Here is a 24,836-nt window from a genome sequence, read left to right as displayed (position 1 = left end):
GGGCACAAGAGGTGATAGAGGAAGTTCTAGATCATGGGTCATTCTTTTCAGGGTTTGAACCTAGGACGTTCAGGTTGCTATTCTACAACCACTACATATGGTGCAAGGATCTCTATAAGAGAGTGTGCATGCTTTTTTGTTTTCATGGGTTCATTCTCTTAAAAGATGGCAAAAAGAATGAGTTTTCAGAACTGCAGCCAAGATCAGTGTCATTTAGACCCTTCAAAACAAGGAACGCCAATCATAAGTCAAACCTCAGAAACCAAAAAAGTCTGACATTATCTTTTTAACTGACATTATCTTTCCATGACAAAGATCTGCATCAAAAATCAACACAGCTTTGTTCCTTTAAACCCTATAGATATAGTTTTGACTTTTAAAAAGCAGCTCAGTCAAGAACAAAAGGCAAAGACCTAAAACCCAGATCAACATGTACAGGTCTAAACCAATCTGAAGGCCAAAACTAGATAACAAAGATTCCAGCTCTGATTTCTGTGAATGTGTAAAGGCCCAAGTATACTTCCTTTTCCGCGTTCTGCTCCATCTTCAGAGCCTTTCAATGTATACTCATTTGGCCACGAGTGCAAAAAGACACATTTGGCGCGTGCGCACTATCTAGTCGACTTTGTTTTCAAGCGCTCAACTCGCACATGCGCTGTTGTACGCACACCGTCCGCGTGGACACTAAAATTGGGCTGCACGCGGACAGTGTGCGCGGACGTTTGCGGACCCTCCTGATGATGAAAATTACGTTATGCGGACAGTGCGCTAACTGTCGCAAAACGCGGACGGCCGAAGTATACTTTGGGCTTAAGTCTCTTTGCGTGAAGAATTGATTGCAGTTATCACAGGCTTTGAGTTCATACAATATAGAGCAGGAGTTGGCACATGCCCAATGAGTCATTTGATGGCATATATTCCAGTTCCGTAGACTTTGTCAAAAAAGATTATGTAAGTGTCCGGTGACCAAGGTCGTAGTGAAGAGTGAGGGATGAAAATAAAGTCTGTATGGTGAGCCAAAAAAAAAAATCTGTAGCACTTTTGCTGTAATGGGAGCTCACTCTAGACCAAAGGTGCTGGTCTCCTCCACAGCAGTGAGCATCTTCTCGTAGAGCATGGAGAAAGAGGGGTAGGGAGGGAGATCCAGGCGGTTAAAGCAGGTGTGAGCCCTTTACAAACATATAAAGATAACATGGCATTAGCTGATTGAACATCGGTGTGGGATAACGTATAACGGTCACAGTAAGATGTGTGTGTCAGGCACTAAACATAAAAAGCTCAGAAATACCGTGGGAGGGAGGTCACTTTGCCCCATTTCTCCACACAGAATCGACGTGGGCCGTTACTGCCCCGCAGGGAGGCAAAGCCCTCATAGGGAACGCTGGAAGTGCCTGTAACAAACTGGAGGAAAGTAGAGCACATTTTGACTTGGCTAATTTCACTGATCTACCAGGAGAAGAGCTTAGGTTTAAATGGGAGCTCAGATAAGAATGACAGTTTTAGAGGTTTTGTTTTACACTGTATGAGCTCATTAAGTGCAATTTGTATCAGTTCATGCATTCCCTGGGAGTCAAACCCCCAGCTTTGCTGTTGATAGCGACATGCTCTACTCTTTGAGCTACATTAGCTTCATGAGGTAATGTTTTTGAAAGTCTCCTGCTCAGTATTGAACAGCATTTACTTGATATATAATTTTTCTTCAACAGTCACTTTTGATCAATTTAATGCATCCTTGCTGAATAAAAGTATTCATCTCTTATATAAAAATACTTTCTTATAAAAAAACAAAACATCATTTGTTATTTAAAAAAAATGACTGACACCAAACTTTTGAATGGTAGTGGATCTGACCCATGGTGATAGTGAGATCTGAGTGTACCTGAAGGAGTCGTAGTCTCTGTTCGTTATTGAAACGCTCCACTGCTGCCCAGAACCATCGAATCACTATGTGGTTGTCATGATAACCTTCAAAGGCAGAGATGAGGAAAAAAAAGTCACATTATGATATCCCGCTGTAACATTTTTACACATTCTGTCTGTGATATTCTTGCCTGGTGTGAAACAACACCTGAATTTTTTTCAGTAAAAAATACCTCCTCTGTATTCTGTATTGCTTCTCCAGTCGGATAAATCAATCTCCGCTGTTCCAGCAATGACCAGCTCCAGCTCTCGGGCATCAAACACTGAGACGAGTCGGACGTCCACCACCTGCACAATCACATGGTCTCAGATCAACGGAGTTAAACTAGAAGTCATTCATCTTGAAAGATTCAGATGACATCATACCTCATAGAATCCTCGCACAAGACTCTCGGTCTGCTGGGCCACACCTCTCTCAATCCTCCACTTCACCATGCGTTCAATGTACTCTTTCTTGTTCTTGTCTGACACTGCAATGCCAGACCCACCCGGCTTTAGCTCACGCTCTGTAATCTGACATAAAGAATCCTCCAGTTCACTCTTAGTTTATACAACTTTACAATGAATAGGCTAACTAACTAAAATAGATTTTGCATTTCTGATATACATTTCTGGTTGCTAGGCTGTTGCTAGCGTCGTTTGGGTGATTGTTAGGGCGTTGCTAAGGTGTTCTGAGCTGTTGCTAGGACGTTTGCTCATCCAAATACCCCACTCTCCTGTGTTTATGATGTTCAGATTCAGGTATTTTTAGGAATAATATTAGAACTAATAACAACGATGCTTGCCTTAGAAAACACAGCTAACAGTGGACCAGTGTGGTTATTAGAAATAATGGCCTTTAGAAATGTTGCTTTGAGATTAACTGAAATAAATAAATAAAAAGTTGTATTACTAGTTAGTAACTGTACTAAAACTGAAATAAAAATAAAGCTAAATAGAAACAATCATTTTTTTAAATGACAATAGCACATACAATTACTAAAACTTAAATGAAAGCTGAAAATATAAAAATAAAAATGCAAAAATATTATGATTAATAATAATTAATATTAATCAATTAAAAAACACTATAATAGTAAAAAAAATAACATTGTTGATGACAGGTTACTCTTGCTAGGATTTAGGACTTTTCTAGATACAGAATAGTGATCAAATATTTACCATCAAATATTGAGAGGTCAGCTAAATCCCATTTTAGCACTCTAAATATACTGATGCCACACACACACACACACACTTGGTTGGGTGTTCTCATGTTTTATGGGGACACTCCATAGACATAATAATTTTTGTAATGTACAAACTGTATATTCTATCCCCAAACCCTAAACACCACAGAAAACTTTCTGCATTTTAACATTTTCAAAACACGTCACTTAGTGTGATTTATAATCTGTTTTCCTCTTGGGGACCAAAAAATGTAGGGTTTACCTGAACTACACAAACACACACAAACAAACATGAGCCATTCGGACCTGTCCAAACACTTCCTCATTGACAGTAAAGGTGAGGTCCAGCATATCCTCAATGTCATTGTCTTTCATCCACTGCAGACTCTGATGAAACTCCTCATCCAGAAACTCTAGATCGCTCAAATCACATGGGCTACAAAGAGAAATACATTACATATAATGTGACAGAATTATACAACAATTATACAAAGTCTGGAGTAGTTCAATCAAGAAAAAGAGAAAGCCGTAATACAGTTCATGAAGCAAATATGAATCATCCTTCAGTGCTCAATGTGAAGACTCACATGCGAAGAAGGCCTTTGTAGAAGGGTCGGGTGAAGAAGGCATCCAACAGGTACTGATGAATTAGAGCAAGACCAAGAATGCGTCCGCTGAACCGGAACCTAAGAAACACAACATAAGTCTAAAAATGCCCTTTGGACATTGATTGAGAATGAAATCTATCTATCCATCCATCCATCCATCCATCCATCCATCCATCCATCGGCTGATTACCACTCATGATGGTTGTCCACAAAGGCTGACATGGGGCTAATCTGCACAGTGTAAGTGTCATTAGCTGAGTATTCAAATAGTCCATAGTATGGGTTAAACAGCTCTCGGGAAACCAGGAAGAAGAACTCTCTGGATGGACCACTATAGTCCAATCTGAAGATATAAAAACACATGTATATTTAATACACTACTCATTTCAAATCAATGCACACATATATGTAATAATACAGTGATGTGGTTTAAAGTACAAAATGTAAAATGATAGAACTAAAGGGGCATCTTCATTTGAAGTAAGTCTGCCATTTACAATGAGATGAAAACACTTGTTGTAATGTAGAGATTTCACATGATCTCAATAATATACAGGTCAAATTAATTAGAAACATATTTCACTTTGATAGAAAATATGTATACCAACCCTTCTTCTCCAACAAAGCTGACATAAAGCCTGCTCCTCTGGAGGTCTTTGCGGGAATAACACATGATCTGATTGAAAGCGTCTTCCAACAGGTGATCTCTTCTAATTATTAACCTAGACAGTGATGGAAACCATATCAGGACACAAAGATTCTAGAGAAGGACAGATTAACAAAATCATAACAAAAGTGCCTCCATATTTTGTATTAGTGCTGACAGTTTGCCTTGACATTGTGACGCACCGTATTGTTTTGTCTAAAGATCTAAAACAAATTCAAGTGAGTTTTAAAATATAAAAAATGTATTTCTTGGTAGAAGTTTTTACTTCTTTTTACTTAAGATTTTACTTATTTTAAATATTACCCAGCTAACAAAAATATGTTCTAAGAATGTTTTGCTAATGTTCCCATTAAGTTATAAAAAGGTCATTTTTGAACGTTCTCTTTTAAAACATCCATTTTTTAAATGTATTTTTTTACATATAAAGTAGTTTGGAAACATTACAATTTTAAATGTTTTTGAAAGAAGTCTCTTATGCTCATCAAGGCTACATTTCTTTAATAGAAAAAATACAGTAAAAACAGTAATATTGTGAAATAATATTACAAATTAAAATAACTATTTTCTATTTGAATATATTTCAAAAAGAAATGTATTCCTAATTCCTGTAATGCAAAGCTGAATTTTCAGCATCATCGCTCAGTATCACATCATCCATCAGAAATCATTCAATTATGCTGATTTGTTGCTCAAGAAACATTTATTATTATTATTATTATTACCAATGCTGAAAACAGTTGTGCTGCTTAACATTCTGAAGGATCCTGTGACACTGAAGACTAATGATGCTGAAATAAATTACATTTATTTATTATACATTTTAAATTGTAATAATATTTCACAAGATTCCTTTTTTTTACTGTATTTTTGATTAATAAATGCAGCCTTGGTGAACATAAAGAGATTTCTTTGAAAAACATTTTGACAGGTACTGTATTTTAAAACCTTTTCTCTTGGTTATGCAAACATTAAGGGAACTTTCCATTTTATAATTTTGCAAAAATTTTATAAACATTTCAGATTGTTAATTAGACAGGATTTCAATGCTTTCAACCAACCACTGAACTGCACACACAAGATTAGAGATAGAATAAGAAGTGAACATTAGCTGCTTGTTGAATAGAAGAGAGAATAGTAGAGAATTATCTCTATTTCCTCAACTTTTTTTTAAAGATGGAACTTACTTCACTTTTCCCGGCCCCTGCCCGTAGCCCTTGGTCTCCAATTTGCGGTAGAAGTTTCTTAGTTTGGCCTCAAAATCACGCTTGTAGGGTGCAGGTGCTCGAGCATTGGCCCGTGGAGTTCCTATGAGCAAGAGAAGATGTGAATAACTGGAACGAAAGCTGAAAAATGAAACAAACTTGGCAAATCTAGTATCCACAATGCAAGGCTCTTCCAACATTTAAAAGCATATATTATAACCAGAAAAACATAACATGCGTGATCAGGTAAACATTCAAATTAGTCCACAGGGTCTTCCACTTCTCATTATTTAGCCTTGTAATGGAGGACACAAGGCAGGAAAAAGGGGGGGAAAGGAAATAATTTATTTAGATGCGCGTCCAGGTCATGTGACCTCTCACCAGGGGAGCTCTGTGGGGAGGCATGACAGTAGCTGGAGAGCAGTAAGGCATTGGGCGGCACATACGACATCACTTCCTCTTCAAACAGGCTGCAAGGAGAGAGGGCCAGGTAACAGGTATGTGTATTCTAACCTGAGCTAGGTGTACAAAGTCAGGCCATCATAAAATATGTACACCGCTTTTTTTTTGCTTTTTTTTAACATATACGCTACCATTCAAAAGTTTGGGGTCTGAACATATGTTTAATATTTTTGAAATCAAGGCTCACCAAGGAAGCATTTATTTAATCAAAAATACAGTACATAACAAAAAATATTATTACAATTTAAAATCACAGTTTTCTATTTGAATGCATTCCTGTGATGCAAAGCTTAATTTCCAGAATCATTACTCCAGTCTTCAGTGTCACATGATCCTTCAGAAATCATTCTAATATGCTGATTTGGTGCTCAAGAAACATTTATTACTATTATCAATGTTGAAAATAATTTTGTGAAAACTATGATACTTTTTTCCAGGATTCTTTTATGAATAGAAAGATCAAAATAACAGCATTTATTTTAAATAGAAATCTTTCGTAACAATATAACTTAAAGTGTCTTTTCTGTAACTTTTGATAAATTTAAGGCATATTTGTGGAATAAGTATTACTTTCTTTTTTTAAATATCATACTATTTTTTAAATGGTAGTGTACATACACACTCAAATGCATGCGTCTCTCAGGCAAAGGGAAACAGGCAGGCACACGGTTAGCTGTAATTAAACATGTTGCAAAAGGTGCACACACTAACCTGAGCAACATAACCAGGTCTGCATCACTAGACAGACGGGTCAACCCAGCTGGCCCCTCATTGCGGATGAATTGGACCTTCTCTCTGAACCAACCATAAAACATATGAAAAACTTTGAGCATTTAGCTATTGTAGCATGAAAATTATAAATAACTACAGCACAATCTCTCAAAGGTGCAGTGCGAAATTCTGGGCTCTCTGTTGCCATCTGTGGATGAAACATAAAACTGCAGAAATATGTACCTAAGGGAGTGGTTTCTCACGAGCTCTGGCTGCCTTTCTTGCAGAATCTCAAAAATGTTGGGTTGCCGCAGAAAGGCGACAATCTTCTCATTATAAGCTGTAAAAACACAGATGTGTAATGTGTCTGTACTCATGTACATATGTCAGTGTGTGCACAGTGTGTAAACGTGAGAGCACACACTCACCCACAGGCACCATGTCCTGGTACTGACTATTTCTTGATGACCGGCCCTGGACAGGAGGACTTGGAGAGCGAGAGTCATCTGCTACCTGAAACATCAGAGGAGGTTTCACAATTTCAGTGTATTTTCCTAATGACAGTGCCCCCATTTGAGTTTATTAGATGTAAGAAAACAATAGATGGCACATTAAAAACACGTGCAGGAGCAATGAGATGGAGATACCCAGTGCCAATGGAGAAAAATAGAAACAACACAACTGACAAAATGACAAAACATTCTTTTCTTTATCTCTTTATTTTACCCTACACTATCGTTCAAAAGTTTGGGTTTGGGAATGTTTTTGAAAGAAGTATCTTATGCTCACCAAGTCTGTATTTATTTGATCAAAAACACAGTAAAACAGTAATATTGCTAAATATTTTCTATTTTAATATATTTTTTTTTACATTTTCCTGTGATGGCAAAGCTGAATTTTCTGCAGTCAATACTCCAATCTTAAGTGTCACAATCCTTCAGAAATGATTTCAATATGCTGATTTGATGCTTAGAAAGATTTCTTCTTATTATTATTATCATTGTAGAAACCAGTTGTGCTGCTTAATATTTTTGTAGAAACTGTGTGGAAACCTTTTTTTAGGATCCTTTGATGACTACACATTTCAAAAGAACAGTCATTTTTTGTCATTTTAATGCATCTGTCACAATCATGTTCTGTTTTGCGTTTCTGTTGGTGCCTTTTTCTGTTTGCTCTTTGCCTGTTCTCCTGATTTTCTCGTTTGCCACCTTGGTCACTCATTAGTTAATCATTGTCCAGCTGTTCCTGTTTAGTTCCCTCATATATACTCCCTATTCTGTTCAGCCCTTTGTTGGTTATGTGTCATATTTCTCCTGTTTTCCAGTAAAGTCTATTTGAAGTGTTCTTAGTCATTCGTATTCCTTATTCCTCGACAAAACGTGACAGCGTCCTAGCTCAATAATAGTATGCATTTATTTTTAAAGAAAAATCATACTGATCCCAAACTTTTGAATGGAAGTGTATGTGGTTAGTGCACAATGTATTACTGAAATATGTACCATATTTACCTCTCCTGCACTGTGGCTGCGTTGGCGGGACAGGTGCTGTCGGTGAACCAACAGGCCGCTGGACCGGGAGTTCTGTAAGGGCAGCCGCGGGTCAATAAACGTTGTGGCACGACAGTTATGATCCACAAAGAAGGCCTGTGATGCATAAACACAAACAGGCTTTGAGCAAACAGCTGTCCATGAAACATACAAAACTAATGGGCCCTTAAAGGGATAGTTCACTTTGAAATTAATTTTTGGGATGTTTTAGCTTACCTCAAGGGCATCCAAGATGTAGGTCTCTTTTTATCCGCAGTAGTTTCAATTTTTATATTTTTTGGTCAAACCGTTCTTGTCTGTCAGTCATATAATGCAGGTCTATGGTCATTATCTCAAAACACAAGCACAGAGTCCAAATTAAAACAATTCCCCGTCGTCCAAATTAAACAATTCCCCATCGTAAGTACACATTGATGGCCTAAGACACAAAACGAGCGGTTTGTGTGAGAAAACGAACAGTATTTATATCGTTTTTACCGCTTATACGCAGCCATGTCGAAGTGATCTGATCTGACGTGTACGCAGACTGGTGCATAGATATATACACTAGATGTTGCCTTTAAGACATTCGTTCCAATGAACTGCCGTAGACAAGGCGACGTCTAGTGTGTATATATCTATGCACCAGTCTGCGCACACGTCAGATCAGATCACTCGGACATGGCTGTGTATAAGCGTTAAAAACGACATAAATACTGTTCGTTTTCTCACACAAACCGCTCGTTTCGTTTCTTAGGCCATCAATGTGTACTTACGATGGGGAATTGTTTAATTTGGACGACGGGGAATTGTTTTAATTTGGACTCTGTGCTTGTGTTTTGAGATAATGACCATAGACCTGCATTATATGACTGACAGACAAGAACGGTTTGACCTAAAAATATAAAAATTGAAACTACTGCGGAAAAAAAGACACCTACATCTTGGATGCCCTTGAGGTAAGCTAAAACATCCCAAAAATTAATTTCAAAGTGAACTATCCCTTTAAGAATAAAAAAGACAAGCATCTGTTCATTGTTTCCTGTCAGAAACACTAACTGGGCATCAAGACAACCAGACAGTCCTACATGAACATACTAACTCAGATTTCAGTTTATGTCTGTACAGTTTGTTCTGTCACACTACTCTTATGCAGGTCTAAGGCCCGTAAGACAGAACAAAAGCATAATTACAGAAGGAGAAATCACACACACACACACACACACACACCTTTCCAGTTTGGTCATGTTTCATCTCCCAGCCCCGTGGAAGCTCCAGCTGCTTGTTGGAGAACAGATTGAGGAAGTTTACCAGGTCCCGGTTGTGCTGGTACCGCTCGAAGTGTTGGGCGTCCCGTCGAACTTTACTGATCATGTGCTTCAGACACGTGTTACTAGTGAACATGCGATAGGCACTCTGAAAGGGAAATGAAGAGATCAAATCAGGAAATGTGTCAAAATTATTGCACGCCTCTCTGAATATTTCATTCTGATTGGATACTTGACCATCATCTGTCGCAAAATGACACTGCTAATTTCATAGCAATATAGAATAGCAAATTGGCAACATTTTGCGACTCAAAACACAGCTACTGAATACAGTAAAAATGATCTGAGAGGACTTCTGTATTTGAAAATAAACAGTGAGCATAAAACCTTTGCTAGATGTCTAGAAGCTCAGGAGTCCCCATTTAAAGCAATAAGACGAAAACATTGCTCAGAAAAACTATGTAAGAGACACAAAGACATGGGTGAGACAGATCTTGAAATAGAGGAAGACATTTTACAATGTAGCTAAATATGTTTCCTAACTAGTCCCGAAAAAACGTACTTGGTTTACACATTAATAATAATAATAATATAAATTAAAATTGTAATAGTGCTGCAGCATCCGTCTTATTGCTAGGCAGTGTTATGTTCTAATAGACTATTTTGCTTAGCACAAGCTTTAAGCAAATCTACAAGTAAGATCATCATTAAGATAATTTCAATTCAAAATTAAATATTTCATGTCCATGTATTTATTTGGTAAGTAGCCATGTAATAAGCTGGATAATGTTGAGTCCATCGTCATTACTTTAAAAAAAAAGGTTTTGCACTTGGGTTTGTTTTGTACAGAGCCACGCATTTGACACAGGAAAGAAAAAATATATATTGAGGCCAAAAATTAAGAATTTGCTCCAATGACATTATTATTTTATTCAATCGTTTTAGTTAACTATAGTTACTAATTAATTCCCTCTGTTTAATTTAGTTATATCTAAAATGAGAGAATATTTGGCCACAATCTTGTTTTTCCCCCACATGTAATGTGCAAGGCTCTGTAGTTTTGTAAAAACGCCCAGCTATACATTATCAATGACTTAGTTGCAGGTGTGCGTGTAAGCACTGATATCTGTGTCTCTGTGTGCTTTAGCTCACAGGATTAGAATGCAGAACAGAGAAGAAGTCTGGACTGGAGAGGAACTTTGCACCAGGAGACTGAAGCAGCAAAGCCAGACGAGAACGTGAGCTGGCTTGACCCATAAAGCCGTCCCGCCGGTATTCTACATGAGAACAGACACATCAACAGACTGAACAACAACCGCTCATTCTGCCCAGCCTCAGTCATCTTACATTCATCTCAGCATAGCATTCATTCACTTTCCCAGACACTATCATCTGTAGTTCTTACTTTGATTGACAGCTTACCAGAGATGGAGTGAGACAGCAGGTCTGTTTCTTCAGGAGGAGGATCATCCACTCTCGGTTCCTCAGACCTTTCATTGGTCATTGTCCTACGAATACTCTGATACCTGCCAGAAAGAAAATACAGCAGTCACATTTTCGGTAATGCATTAACCCTCCTACTGTATAGTGTATACACCTTTCATATTCCAGGGTCAGTTTTGATCCAGTGGAACGTGAGCTTATAAAACAGTTTTGAATGTGCAAAATTGTTATCATTTAAATTGTTATATTATTATTATTTTTCAATATTCATGAGCTCTAACCTGCGGTTGAGTTGCTCCATCTGCTGTATGGAGCTGGAGCGGGTCAGACCCTGTGGGGCAGGTGGGCCAGTGGGTCTCTGCCACGTGGTGGTGCGGTTCACATGATCCACAAAGAAGATACGGCCATGGCTGTCAATACGAGCCTCCCAGTCTGAGAAAAGAAAGGTAGGAAATGAGAATGGAGAGTAGGATGTGAAGGTGCCTGATTGAGTCATCAAGCCTAAATGGCATAATCTGGCGAAATTGTCAATTCAAACAAACACACATAAGCAAAGTATCTACAGACACAACAGAAAAAGCACATGCGAAAGTACAGAAACACATACACACACTCACTGGGAGGTAAGGGCTCGTCCACACGCTGGTATCTGTGGACGTCTTGTCTTACAGATGGCAGGGAACTAACACGCTGGTCTCCGTTTATCTGAGGGACACCTGCGCAACATTTTACATACAGAATCAGGATGTATTTCCAAACTCATATTTGATTAATTTTCCATTTAAAATGAATTGTCAAGTGAAGGCCAGCTCAATGATTCTGTGAATACCTGATTCTGATTCAGTCTCGGTAACGAAGGTCTCAGAATCCCCAGATTCTCCGTCACCTGACGGCATTAACTCCTCCTCTTCCTCGTCCTCCTGTGACACACCTGCTGTTGCCTCCAGGCTCCACCTTCTGGACATTGTGTCCTCGGTCACATCTTCACATTCCTCCTCCTCATTGGCTGATGGTTCTGGTTTTGGAGCATCCCTCACTTGCTCATTAGTTGGGTGGGTTTCTTCAGCAGTCTCAGCAACTTCATAAGTTGTGGGTGGATCATCTGAAAGATCTTCTCCCCCTGGGTCAATGGCTGCCTCTGCCCCCTGTTCTGCCTCCTATAAAGATCAAGTTCATAGAGAAAGATAACCTTCACCTCTCTGCTTTTATTAGTATCAAACATTTCAGGTCTAGTGCAAGAGCCAGTTGGACTGATGATGTGACACTCATTATTTTTCCCTACCTATTAATTTAATTAAAAATACATAGAATATAATACAATACAATACAATAATACAATGTACAATACAAAGCAGTTCATAGATTTCTAATTCTCTTCATATGATTTTTTTTTTTTTTTTTTTTGATTTTTAGGGCATATATAAAAAATACCAGGTGATTAAACAGTCCTGATATCATATATATAAAAAAAATACTCATTTTTCAAAAATAAATATTCCTTAAAATAATGACATTTCTGAAAAGCAAACTATATTATGGAGTTTGTCACAATCTTTTATTATTATTTCTTAAAAGTCATATGGTGCCACCAACATAGAGAAAAACGCAGAAAAAAATATTAGGGAATTTGTCCTTTTTATGGCAAGGCAAGTGGAGCAACTTGTGGAGCAATTTATAAGATGTATTTTAAAATACACATTCATGGTGTAAATAAATATGTTATTACTTTTTACTTCATGGTTACAGAGCATGACAGTTGTGGAGTCTTTTCTTGAACATAGTATAAGTGTTTCAACATGAACACAAAGACTACATTTCTAACAACAAGTGCAATTTTATTATTATTTATACACTATCATAGTATTTATTTATTTTATTATATATTTTCAGTATTCATTTTAAGTTTAGTTTGTTTAAGTAATTTAAACAAGTCATTTAAGTAAACATGCTTTTGTCATTTTCATTCGTTTTTTTAATAATCTGATATATTTTATTTGTTTCAGTTTTAGTAATTAAAAATTTCATCTATTTGTATTTCATATTTTATCCATTTATATTTTATTTTTGAATGAAAACAATTTTATTAGATTTAGTTAACAATGACAACACTGTTTTAAACTAGATTTGTCGAATTGAGGGTGACAATTTATGGCTGTATGTCATTGACCCACTTAAATTGCGAATTGTCCTTTCAGTAAATCTTCAACTGACCTGAGAAGCAGATGTAGGGACCGGGCAGCAGTCAGATGCCATTGAAGAAATATCAACTTCAGTTGCCAGCTCTTCACTGGGTGCCAGTCCCTCTTCCTCCTCCTCTGCCTCCACTTCCTCTTCCTCTTGCCTCTCCATCAAACTGGCAGTTTCCACCTCAGGGGCGACTGAACTCGGCATGACCTCAGGCTCAGGAGGCACCTCTGCTCCTATATTCAGAGTCTCTATTTCAGACTCCAGTTCAGCCTCTTCTGGAGGTTCCTCTACAGATCCTTCACGTGCAGGTTGTGTAATCGGTGGTTTTGGAGGTGTTTGTTGAGTCCTTGAAACACCATTAAATGTTGGATGCGTGACTTCCGTAACAGCGGACCTCTCTTCATCTTCATCAGAGTCAATGTGCAGCATAGCGCTGAGGCGTGTGTGTGTGGGAAAGCTGGATCGCAGTTTGGGAGAAGCTGCCCCAAAAGGCCTATCGCCCGGGCCCTTAGGGGCCTCAATGGAATCAAGCTGCTCACTGAAGGAACCCTGGAGCAGGTCTGGAGAAGAAGGGGCCTCATCATCTAGGGTGGCTCCATACATTTCGGTGTCTGGGGAAGGTATGCTGCTGCCTTCCCCATTTCTATGGGAACCCAGGGAGCCGGTGGGTGAAGGGCCTGCTGATGGGACCTGGAGAGGACGGGGCAGCTCTTCATCATCTGAAGGGGTTCCAGGAGCTCCATTGAGGGCTGTTGCCCCCAGAATCGTCTCATGGGAAACATCTATGAGAGGTGGGTACAAGTTATTTCAAAACCATTTGAAATTAGTAGCTATAAGCTGAGCCAGACCAAATGTGTTTGTATGTGATCTCACCATCTTGGCCTATAGATGTGATATCCACTTTAAAGTGCATTTGACCACTCACATGATCAGTGGGCAAACGGCGGCATAGAGAGAAGCTCAGTGATTGGTTCCTGTAGCCATATAAACATGTATTAATTGACACACATACACAACCATTCAAAGTTTGGGGTCAGTAAGATTTGTTTAATGTTTTTGAAAGAAGTCTCTTGTGCTCACTAAGGCTGCATTTATTTGATCAAAAATACAGTACAAAAGTAATAAAATATTAGAAAATATGTAATGAAAAGTAATGAAATATTATTACAATTTGAAATAGCTATTTTCTATATTGTTATATTTTAATATATAATTTAATATGAATTTTCAGCATCATTACTCCAGTCTTCGGTGTCAATTGATCCTTCAGAAATCATTCTAATATGCTGATTTGGTGCTCAAGAAACATTTATTTTTATTATCAACGTTGAAAATAGTTATTTATTTGAAAGATAAATCTTTTGTAACATTATTAATGGCTTTACTGTCACTATTTATCAATTTAATGCATCATTGCTGAATAAAAGTAATAATTTCTTTTTTTTAAATCGTACTAACCCCAAAGTTTTAAACGGTAGTGTATTACTGATCACACATTGTGGTGTGGTGACGATCAGATGAGACATTGCCATGACACTCACCCTGACGCATGTCTCTCCAGCAGCATCTGCACCGGAATGTTCAACTGACCCAGGAAGCGTTTAATAATTGGTCGACTTTTAGCAAACTTGTCTTTAATCTCAATCACTAATACGTCTGTCATAAGAGCCACAAAAGTGTGTTTCTACATGGAAAAGCAAAGAGAGAATTGGAAAACAAACACATCATCAACTGTTTCAGTTCATGGCTGTGAACATGTTTGTATTTTCACAGTCTGCATTAGAGAATTTGTGCCTCTTTAAGCGTGCGTAAGACGTAAGAGTGTGTGTGTGTGTGTGTGTGTGTGTGCGTGTGTGTGTGTGTGTGTGTGTGTGTGTGTGTGTGTGTGTGTGTGTGTGTGTGTGTGTGTGTGTGTGTGTGTGTGTGTGTGTGTGTGTGTGTGTGTGTGTGTGTGTGTGTGTGTGTGTGTGTGTGTGTGTCACCTCTCCATTCCACACAGGATTAGTAGTGTTAGTTGTAATGCCGGATCGTCTCTCTTGGCCATGATGGGAAAAGGTCGGAAAGCAGCTTCTCTTGCCTGGATGAATGCTCATCTTCAAATAAGGGTCTGGGTTAAAAAACATCCCCTTCTTCAGCCCCACAGCCCGGATATCTAAAAACAAACAACAGTCTAATTAGTAATAAAAAAACGCACGGATAAATCTTTGGAGTAGGATAACGTCACAAGTCATTGACATTTAGTTGAATCCTCTTTGTCTCTTACACACCTGATAGGGTAAAGCTGACCAATTTTCGACTGCTCTCTGAAGCTTGTTGTCCTTCATCTTGACCGTCGACCTAGAAGATATCGTTGACATATGAGTGGCTACAGACACCTAGCCTTCTTCTGAACATAGACTTACAGTGATAAATTATAAGTATCTTTATATTTTAATATTCATAATTTCTCACTGTGGTCATCCTCCTCAGGTTACTTGACACAGAAAACAGGAATACACTGTCCAAGTGTGATTATCTGGCTCAAGTGTGTTTCAATAGAGTTGAAACTCTACACAGGAAGGCAGGTGTCGAGGAGAGAGCTCACATGTAACGTTACATGACTGATTCCTCTACATCCACCCAACGACATGATAAATGGCCTGCACTTATGGGAACTGATAAATATCCGACCTCCAAACATATAGATGATGTGAGGCTGCAGTCAAATAGACATTCAGCACTTAGCACCTCATAGACTGTGTAACCTTTACCAATCATAGTCTGACCTGTAGTGAACACGACAGCTACAGTAGTACTGTTTATAATATCATCTGCTAGCAAACGTTCAATATTCCACAGATATTGTGAGCCAGTAAAAACAGTATAATTACGACTAATGTTTCTGAATTATAAAAACAGTGAAAAATATATATGTTTGAAATAAAAAAACTACCAAATACACTATAACATGTAAAAGCTTGGGGTCGGTCGGCAATATTTTAGAATATGCTCACCTCGGCTGCATTTATTTGATCAAAATAACATATAAAAACACTAAAAATAACTAACTATACTAACTAATATATTAGCACCCACACTAACGGGCATGCTGCAGTTTTGTCACTTTAAATGCTCCAGCTCTTTAAAGCAGGATGGATTCTGATTGGCTGTCTTCTTTTTATAATTTATTAGTTGGAAAAAATAGTTTTGAAAGTGATTCCAACAATATTGTTACTATTATCGTTATAATTGTGGTGTGGACTATTCTTTTATAATTATTTAGAATGATTTTTAGAACGATATCTTTATCATTTTCGCTATAGTGGCCTTGGTGTGAACGGGCCTTAAAACAGTAATATCTATATCATTTTCGCTATAGTTAAGTTATTGGTGTGAACGGGCCTTAAAATAGTAATATTGTGAAACTCTTTTCTATTGTATTTTTTAAAAAATATATAGATTCTTTGATGAATATAAAGTTCAAAAGAACTGCATTTATTTGAAATAAAAATATTCTGTAACATTATAAATACATTTTCTATATTGTATCAATTTAGTGCATCATTGTTGAATAGAGCATTCTTTTTTTTTTTTTTTTTTTTTATCTTACTGACCCAAACATTTGAATGATAATGTTCCATGCTGTGTTCATGTCATGTGTATAATGGTATAATGCATTGTATAATGCAAATTATCTATGTAAAATCTACATAGAAATGTATGGATCTATGTGTTGTTTACCTCATCCCCCAATGCAATGTGCTTGACCTTCCATTTCCAGTAATGAATCACCAGAAGTGTTTTATTATATCTTGTATGATTTATTATTTGATCAGACTAACAACTGTTTTACACTAAATTGGATTGAAAAGCCAAGCACTTTACCACATCATGCGTTTTTGTGAGCTATAATGCTGTCTATTTACATAGGAATAATATCTGCTGTTGACACACACACACACGCACGCACACACACTGACCGAGGCTCTGGGGTTCTTGACTGTGATGCAGGGAGTTGTGGCTCTCAGCGCACCACTGACTCCATGGTAGTATTTAAAACAGATCCTTGTCTCAGCTAGAAGAGATAACCAGAAGAGTGCTAGCATAACAAATCTGCCCAGCATATTTGTAGAGTCAGTCTGATCATTTATAACAAAAAGAACATTACATTTCATATTTATAACCGTAGGAATTTCTAACATGTCAGAGCATCAAGAATGTAAAACAAGTGCATGCCATTACAAAAGTATGTATCTCTACTTTTGTCTAACCTCCTGGTCCATGAAATATTTTATAACATCAAGTTGTGTCACTCACCTTCAAGGAAGTACGACCCTGCTTCTAGCCTCCAGACAATCTGACCACACTGTGTACCGTTAACCCCACGGTTCTTGCAGTCCCACATGTTTGATGGACAGGTCTCATCTGAAAAAAGTTTCCAACAGTTTATATAATCTGTTTTGGGCATTTTTAGGTGGCAAATGGGTGGCACAGACAGGAGGTAGAATAAACCAAATTAGCAGAACAGTGCCCCACAAGGATGACAAGTTTTACAAGAAGAAAATAATCTACAGTGGCTCTGTAAATTACATTGCACAGCATTTAGTCATCTACTAATGAACAAGTGGGAGAGATTACATTGAGGCCATTACTGAATGTTTGCTTAGTCGTTGAAACCTAGAGCCCCCTAGAGATAAGACCCTTGTGCAGGTAAAGAAGTTTTGCTGGCCTTCAAGTCGATGGTTAGTGGCTTTGTGCCCAGATGTATCGCTTTGCTCTGGTCTCATATTTTTACATGACAGTGAGAATTGTGATCTTAGTGTTTGAGGATGAGGACTGAAGGGCACAGAGGGTGATTGGATCTGTCTGCCATCATCTAGTAAACATACCTAACAGCATGTCTGGTAGAGTCCTGCTGTTTTTAATTTAAAGTATACTTGTACTATATTGTGTTTCTCTGTAGTCTGTACTTTTGTGAGCAATTTTTTTACTTTGTATCACACCATAACAAAGTTATTAAAGGGTTAGTTCACCAAAAAATTAAATTTCTGTAATTAATTACTGACCCTCATGTCGTTCCAAACCCGCAAGACCTTTGTTCATCTTCGAAACACAAATTAAGATATTTTTGCCTTCTGACCTCCACATAGACTGCAGCTTTATGACCTTCATAACCTTAATGTTAGCGATGAGAATACTTTTTGTGCAGAATTTTATTTTGATTATTTAAAAATGTACTTAATAATTTTTATTAACTGGTTCCCAGTATGTGTGCTGGCCTGACAAAACATCACTGGCGGTGTTGTTTGTCGCCTCTTTTGAGTTATGTGACATCATGTGTTGTTAACATCTTTAAATATGTGGCTTTTGAGTGTCACCCTCATGTGCATGATAAAAGGACCCCAAATCTTGTTTTGAAAACCATCTGCATGTTACAAGATGTCGTCTCCTTTTGACACTACAAACCCACAGCTTGGCACATTATCACTATAGCATCAAAAATAAATATATAAAAACTGATAAATTCATGACTAAATAAAATGAGGACTTAGATATCTAAACATGACTAAATTAATTTAAATTCATACAACATGACAAGATTAAATCGATTCAAACTCATTTGAAAACTATTAGTTAATTGCACATAAAAGTTTTTATTTGTGTAAGGGGCAAACAGACTGGTTCATATCAGCAAAACCCAGAATTACTGGAATTTAGATGCTAGTCACAATAACACCAAGCCTTACCTATGTGGTACAGGCCAATCCAGTCTGTGGCTTCCACCTCTTCCTTGATATCCCATGAGATGACCAAGTTCTGGCCCCGGCCCATAGTGAACTCTAAAGTAGAAGCTGTGAGTGAGGATCGCCCTTGAGAACTGACCAGGTCTGTATCACTGTTGGCTCTGAGGAGTCCAACTCCAGCTTGCTCGGCCCCGCCACGCTCGGCTAAGCTCCGAAGGTTGTCCGGGCTGAGTGTGTGCCGCACATTTGGGCTCCGTCTACGACCTGCAGACTCCCGTGTGGCCAGGTGATCCCGCCCCTGAGGCGCCATGCCTGACGCCGGGTTGGAGCGGGGCCTGGACGGGAGAACTGCTGTGGCGAGAGAGGGGCGAATGGTGGCAACTGTGTGGAAGCACGTCTATGGACTGGATGTGTTTGAATGGGGATTTGAGGAAAAGGCCGGAATGATCGAGAACCTTGACCTGAATCCTGGATCAGACCTGGCCTGAACTGTAATTGTCTGGACATATAGGTCAAGGACCAGATAGGAACTCTTCTGGCCTGTCGTCTGTTAGAGCACTTGGCTATGATAATGGCTATTGACCTTAACGATTTGAGAATAAGGTGTTTAATTAATCTTTAATGAATCTAAAAGAGATCAGTTATTTCAATTGATTGGCCAATGGGTTCCAGCTAGCAAACACAATCCTCCTCGGCTTCCAAGAGAATATCGTCAAAACAATCTGATATTGTTATTGATAAACACACAATGAAGAAGATGAAAATTATTTTTAATTCAAATATCTAAGAGTCTTTAGAAGCTAACAAATAAGTGTGAAGAATAGGAAAGTGATGTGGGAAATGGTAAGGAAAATGACAGAGAGACAGGGAGAGGAACAAAGAAAGAGAAATGTCAGTAAAGAGAAAGTTTTTACAGTCCTACACAGTTTCATATGTACAGTCATTAATATTAAATACATAAGTTTCATGAACCTTAAGTAAACATAACTTGCTACATTTTGATCACTGAAATGATAACACTTTCAGTTCAGTTCAGTTCAGGCCGATTCAGAGAGTTAATTCCAGTGTTATTTTTGTATTATTTATGTATTTATTATTATATATTTATAGTATTTTTAATTAGCTTATATTTTTATATTTTCAGTTTTCATTTTAGTAATTTTTGTGATTTCTACAACCAAATTTAGGTTCTATATTGCTTTAATTTATCAGCCAATGAACATTTCTAAAATTTTTTTTTTTTTTTTTTGTTTTTCATCTAATATTTATTTTGTATTTTATTACAGCTTTATTTCAATTAAGTCAACAATAACAGCACAGGTTAATTCAGTGAAGGATTCATCAAAATTCCAGTAACACCTGAATTCAACAGAACCAGTTCATAGGAGTCATTTGTTCATAAATTGAAGTTTGAATTGAACTGGTTGCACTGCACTGAGATGTGTTCCCCATACAACGATATAACTCGCTTATTAACTACCATAGTATGATGCACCAATGAAGACACTAACCAAATAATGGTCTAGACACCATGCAGTTTTTAATTTTTTATTAAAGTGTGCCCCACAAATACACTCTCTTATGATCATCTGACAGGTCTTCAGTTCCAAAGGCACCTCCGGTAAAAATAGGACCAGTCGGAGGATTAGTGGATGTCATTTCTTTGCACTCAGCAGCATCTTTGGGTTTTTTTTAAAACATTCCAGCTCAGCCATCCTCCTTATACCTCATAAATCACTGACATGGGCAATTGGGAAAATGTATGTCATAAAACTTTTCCAGATTTCAAAATAGTGTTAGTAAAAAGACTAATAAAATTGCTGAATTTTTTTTTTTTTTGCATTATAATGTATCTATTGTAGAAACTAAATAATATATATCTGCTGGTTATACAAACATTCAAACTCCACACTCTCTAACATCTAATGTGAACTTATTTATTCACCAATTCTGACCGAACATGAAGAATTCCAAAAGTATCCCACAAATAATGTGGATCACTGCATTGTGCGTGCAATACGTGCAGTGGCCGTTTGCCACATTTTGAATTAGAAGTCTTACACTGCAGAATGACAATGTATTGCATGTCTGAAAAATGCTTGAGCGAGCGTGCATGTGTGTATGAGCGAATTACAGGAGGTGATGTCAGCACAGAGAGTTTCTGCAGTGTTTGCATGCGGATGACACCTAATCTTACAGTCCATTAAATAGTAAATGAGGTCTGTGTTCACCTATGCATGAATGCAGTGTTTGCTATCACTACAGGAACCCCTCTGTGCACTATAGCGGAGGTTACTGCAGTCTTTGCTACTTGACATAACGGGCACCTTGGGGAGCTGGCACAGAGAATGGCACAGGAGCGTTACTGTTCCACTCTCTATATTACAAACACATTCACACACACAAGCATGCAGCTGCACACTACTGCCAGTGTAACAGACCTTGTCTTGCATCTTGCAAGCATTTAAGGCACAATTCATTACTGAACAGAAGTCTGCTACTTTCGGGCTCATCACCGAAGTCCCAGCTTCTTCTGGAAAGATTGATAAACATTTTCTTCAATGGATCAGTAGTTTTTAACAAATACCTACAATGTATTATTACGAAGGCTTTTTTTGTTTGTTTGTTTTTTACCCTAAGTGGTTTCTTGCAACTGGTTGCAGGGAATAAAAGGCAATGAACTAAAGGGGTCTTTCTCATTTGTCACAGATAATGTTCAAATACAGTCAAACATTCACTCTGCCACCTCCTGCATCTGAAAATGTGATGCAGCATTGTGAATGTAGAATGACAGGGGGAGTACTGCAGCATCAGTAATAAAGATATCAAAATCAGCCAGCAAATTATGCAGCTGCTTTCAGAGGGTTTACTTTTTAAGGGATATCAATAGGGTTTTTTTCCCCTCTTTTTTTTTGACACATATTCTTGTAAAAGTACTCCAGCACATTTAGCTATATGCCAATTATGTAAGATATTTTTAAATATAGCCTATTTATGTCATATATATATATATATATATATATATATATATATATATATATATATATATATATATATATATATATATATAACTAACCCGAATATAACTCAATATAATAACCCAAATATACCGCCGACGGTACGCCTGTCGCCTGATAGCCTACTGATCTCAAAAGAAAAATCGAGATCGGCGTTCTGTTGCTATGGTTACCTCCTCACGCGACCGCGAATTCAGTTAGGGTTTATTTGCTATAAAGAACTTGAATAACTTTTAAAGCTACTAAAAATCTGATTGAAACCTAGCCTATATGGCGTTTAATTTTATGCAAAAAGAACACGTTTTAAGACAATTGCACTGGATCAGGGAAGGAGGAATTTCCGTGTTTATAACTGAATCGTCCATCCAATTTCATTTTACCAATCTGTTTATTTATCGATGTAAATTTGAACATTGGTCTAGCTACTGTATGCTGTCTTAAAAAAGTGTAATAAATAGGCTAAATGACATAAATAGCCTAATGTGTAATATATTTGTATTACTCAGCAGAAGTGTGTATTACGTCATTTGAGTTCTGTGCGATACAACCTAGTTAACGTTATCACATAAAGGTGTTATTATCATGAATTAATCTGTAGGTGAAGCCCAACGCGCACACAAGCTCCACAGAGCCGTGACTGTTTCCTCACGACGGCATGCAGCAGCGCTATCGGATAACACGGGGAATTCCCTTCGTCATGTATTCACACATCATGATCTGCAGATATTCGGCAATGCTGCATTAACGCAACCGCTCATCAGCAGATATGTATTTCTAAACCACCGATTCAGCCCCGCTAATGCACCTTTATTACATCTAGAAATATATTTCCGCGCTAAAATGCGTGATATGCAAAATAAACTCAATCACAAGATGCAGTGGTGCGTTAGAACTGCTGAATCATAAAACATTTTCTGTTAAAATGTCGGTTGCATAGCCTACAGCATGCATCAAAACACCGTACATGATTGTGTAACCGCGTACCTGCGCATCAACGCGATGTGTCCATGGAAACGCCAACATAATCCGAGGCGCAAAGGCGAGTAACGTGCGTTAATAATACTATTTTATAGCTATTTTCTCAGATTCGCCTTGACAGCGAGGCGTCGATCCATTCAGGGCCTCTTCATCCAATGAAGCGAGATTTTGTCGCTTTCCCGAACCAGGAATCACGACTGAGGGGACAGTTCCCTTCTGCACAGGTTGACAGATGAGCTATACCATCCTGGATAACAGCCCGATTTATCTGATCCTGAAGATCTGTGTAATTAGGCTATAGCAGAAAACGGCGTTCGGTTTCCCTGTGGTCGTGACCACCCGGCTCGGTCCGTCTTCAGCGCATGCAGCGGTGGTAATAAAGCAGTTATAAGGCGCTCCAGAGCTGGAGGCAGTGTGAGAGTGGCGAATACATCTGTCCTGCAGACACACAGGAGCTCTGGGACAAATAACAGGCTAAAGGTTACAACCGTCTTCAGATTACATTTGTATGGATTGATCAATCCAGACTTTATGCAGTTGGTTTGAAGAATAATGCAGATGTAAAATAATTGTGAGTGTGTCTGTCCCAGGAAAAAAATATATTTATATATCTAACACACACACACACACACACACACACACACACACACACACACACACACACACACACACACACACACACACACACACACACACACACACACACACACACACACACACACACACACACACACACACACACACACACACACACACACACACACACACACAATAATATAACACATTTAATGCATACACATTAAAGAAACAAACTGAAATAAAAACACTTACTTTCAAACATGTTATTTTTCCTGTGTAAGACTGTGCAATAGGGTTCAACTGGTTAATGCATGCAATACACTTTTTAATTTTTTTTTTACTGAATTGAATGAATACTAATATTACTTTAATGCACATTAGTTAATTGTAAATGCATTCTGAATAAACATTTAACAATGAGCAATAGTATTTATTAACATCAACAAAGATTAAATGGTCATTTTTTACAATTTGTTTGCATTAATAATGCTAATAAAAATGTTTCAGATATGCATTCTTTAAAGGTTTACATTGGACAAAACTCATGAAAATATGTTCTGTCAGGGTTGAAACCTCTGGTATGGAGCATTAGAGACACATTTCCATTCCATAAATCTTCTGTTTGATGTAGCACACTTGACTCTGCTCTGTTGAGGACAGCATTTGTATTCATATCCTGTGCTTTATTCTGAACACTCAAAGACCCTCTCACTTGATCTCACTCCAAACTCGTGTGTTCACATTAATTGTGTGCCGTAAATGAGCTGTATGGGCCAAATGATTTACGTATTTATGAATGGAGAGGTGGACCGTTCAGTGAAGCGGAACAGTGCATCAGATATTAGAAGACATTGTGATTAAATAATGATCTGTCTTTCAACTGAGATGAAAGAAAACTTCAACCTCTCCGTCTAAACCCAGTCAAATGGTGTTTTGGCAGCTGCAGTGGCCAAATCTCAGCAGGACTAACAGCCATCTGTTTGGCTGAGGAAAAAATGCAAAATGTCAGTAAATGTGACTAATTAGCAGGAATTAAAAGGGCACTGGCAATAAGGGAATTTTTTAGGAATTACTAACACATACACACTCACCTTTTAAAGGGACTGAAGAAGAGAAAAAGAGAAGCACATTTTTATATCCAGGGCACTCTTTGAGAGGGTCAAGCTAAATAAATAAATAATAAAATAAAATAAAACACTTTTTTTGGGTACATTTAAATAAAAATGTAAAAAGACAACTATATAATATAAATAAATTAAAGAATAATAATTTAAACAATGTAAACAATTACAACATTGCTGTACATCACATCTTCAGGCATCGTATTCTTGTTATATTACTTCAGAGTATAAAGGGACACAAACTGCCAGCCCACT

At 37.8% G+C, this 24,836-nt stretch overlaps 1 protein-coding gene across 5 annotated transcripts; it reads right to left on the bottom strand.

The window, feature by feature from the left end:
• Positions 1–1,031: 1,031 nt before the first annotated feature.
• hecw2a (HECT, C2 and WW domain containing E3 ubiquitin protein ligase 2a) lies at positions 1,032–23,453 on the bottom strand. Of its 5 annotated transcripts, none has more exons than XM_082174895.1 (30): positions 22,888–23,453; positions 18,890–19,686; positions 17,460–17,567; positions 17,123–17,217; positions 15,431–15,500; positions 15,146–15,315; positions 14,705–14,847; positions 14,037–14,137; positions 13,188–13,945; positions 11,806–12,133; positions 11,588–11,692; positions 11,258–11,408; positions 10,956–11,059; positions 10,686–10,810; positions 9,496–9,681; positions 8,239–8,382; positions 7,168–7,252; positions 6,983–7,079; positions 6,740–6,823; positions 5,948–6,036; positions 5,549–5,669; positions 4,306–4,419; positions 3,888–4,040; positions 3,677–3,775; positions 3,396–3,525; positions 2,287–2,433; positions 2,094–2,208; positions 1,880–1,965; positions 1,289–1,401; positions 1,032–1,169 (listed from the first exon to the last, which is right to left on the bottom strand). In XM_082174895.1, the coding sequence occupies exons 2-30, from the start codon at positions 19,194–19,196 to the stop codon at positions 1,058–1,060; spliced, it is 4,440 nt and encodes a 1,479-aa protein (XP_082031021.1). In that variant the 5' UTR covers positions 19,197–19,686; positions 22,888–23,453; the 3' UTR covers positions 1,032–1,057. The 5 variants fall into 5 exon arrangements, with proteins under 5 accessions (XP_082031021.1, XP_082031023.1, XP_082031024.1 ...); XM_082174897.1 differs by having other exon boundaries at positions 11,594–11,692; XM_082174898.1 differs by having other exon boundaries at positions 8,248–8,382; positions 22,888–23,452.
• Between the last annotated feature and the right edge of the window lie 1,383 nt (positions 23,454–24,836).

Source organism: Leuciscus leuciscus (genome assembly GCF_965113295.1).
Source record: "Leuciscus leuciscus genome assembly, chromosome: 7".
Classification (NCBI taxonomy): Eukaryota; Metazoa; Chordata; class Actinopteri; order Cypriniformes; family Leuciscidae; genus Leuciscus; species Leuciscus leuciscus.
This window is presented reverse-complemented; position numbering and strand designations above follow the sequence as displayed.

What these genes read in the sequence shown, in the direction of transcription:
- hecw2a (XM_082174895.1), bottom strand. Translation starts at nt 19,196, where the DNA reads ATGGCGCCTCAGGGGCGGGATCACCTGGCCACACGGGAGTCTGCAGGT. An exon ending in TCAAGAACCCCAGAGCCTCG is followed by an intron (nt 15,501 to 17,122) that starts GTCAGTGTGTGT and finishes GATATCTTCTAG; the next exon opens with GTCGACGGTCAAGATGAAGG. An exon ending in ATGGAGCAACTCAACCGCAG is followed by an intron (nt 11,060 to 11,257) that starts GTTAGAGCTCAT and finishes TCTTTCTGGCAG; the next exon opens with GTATCAGAGTATTCGTAGGA.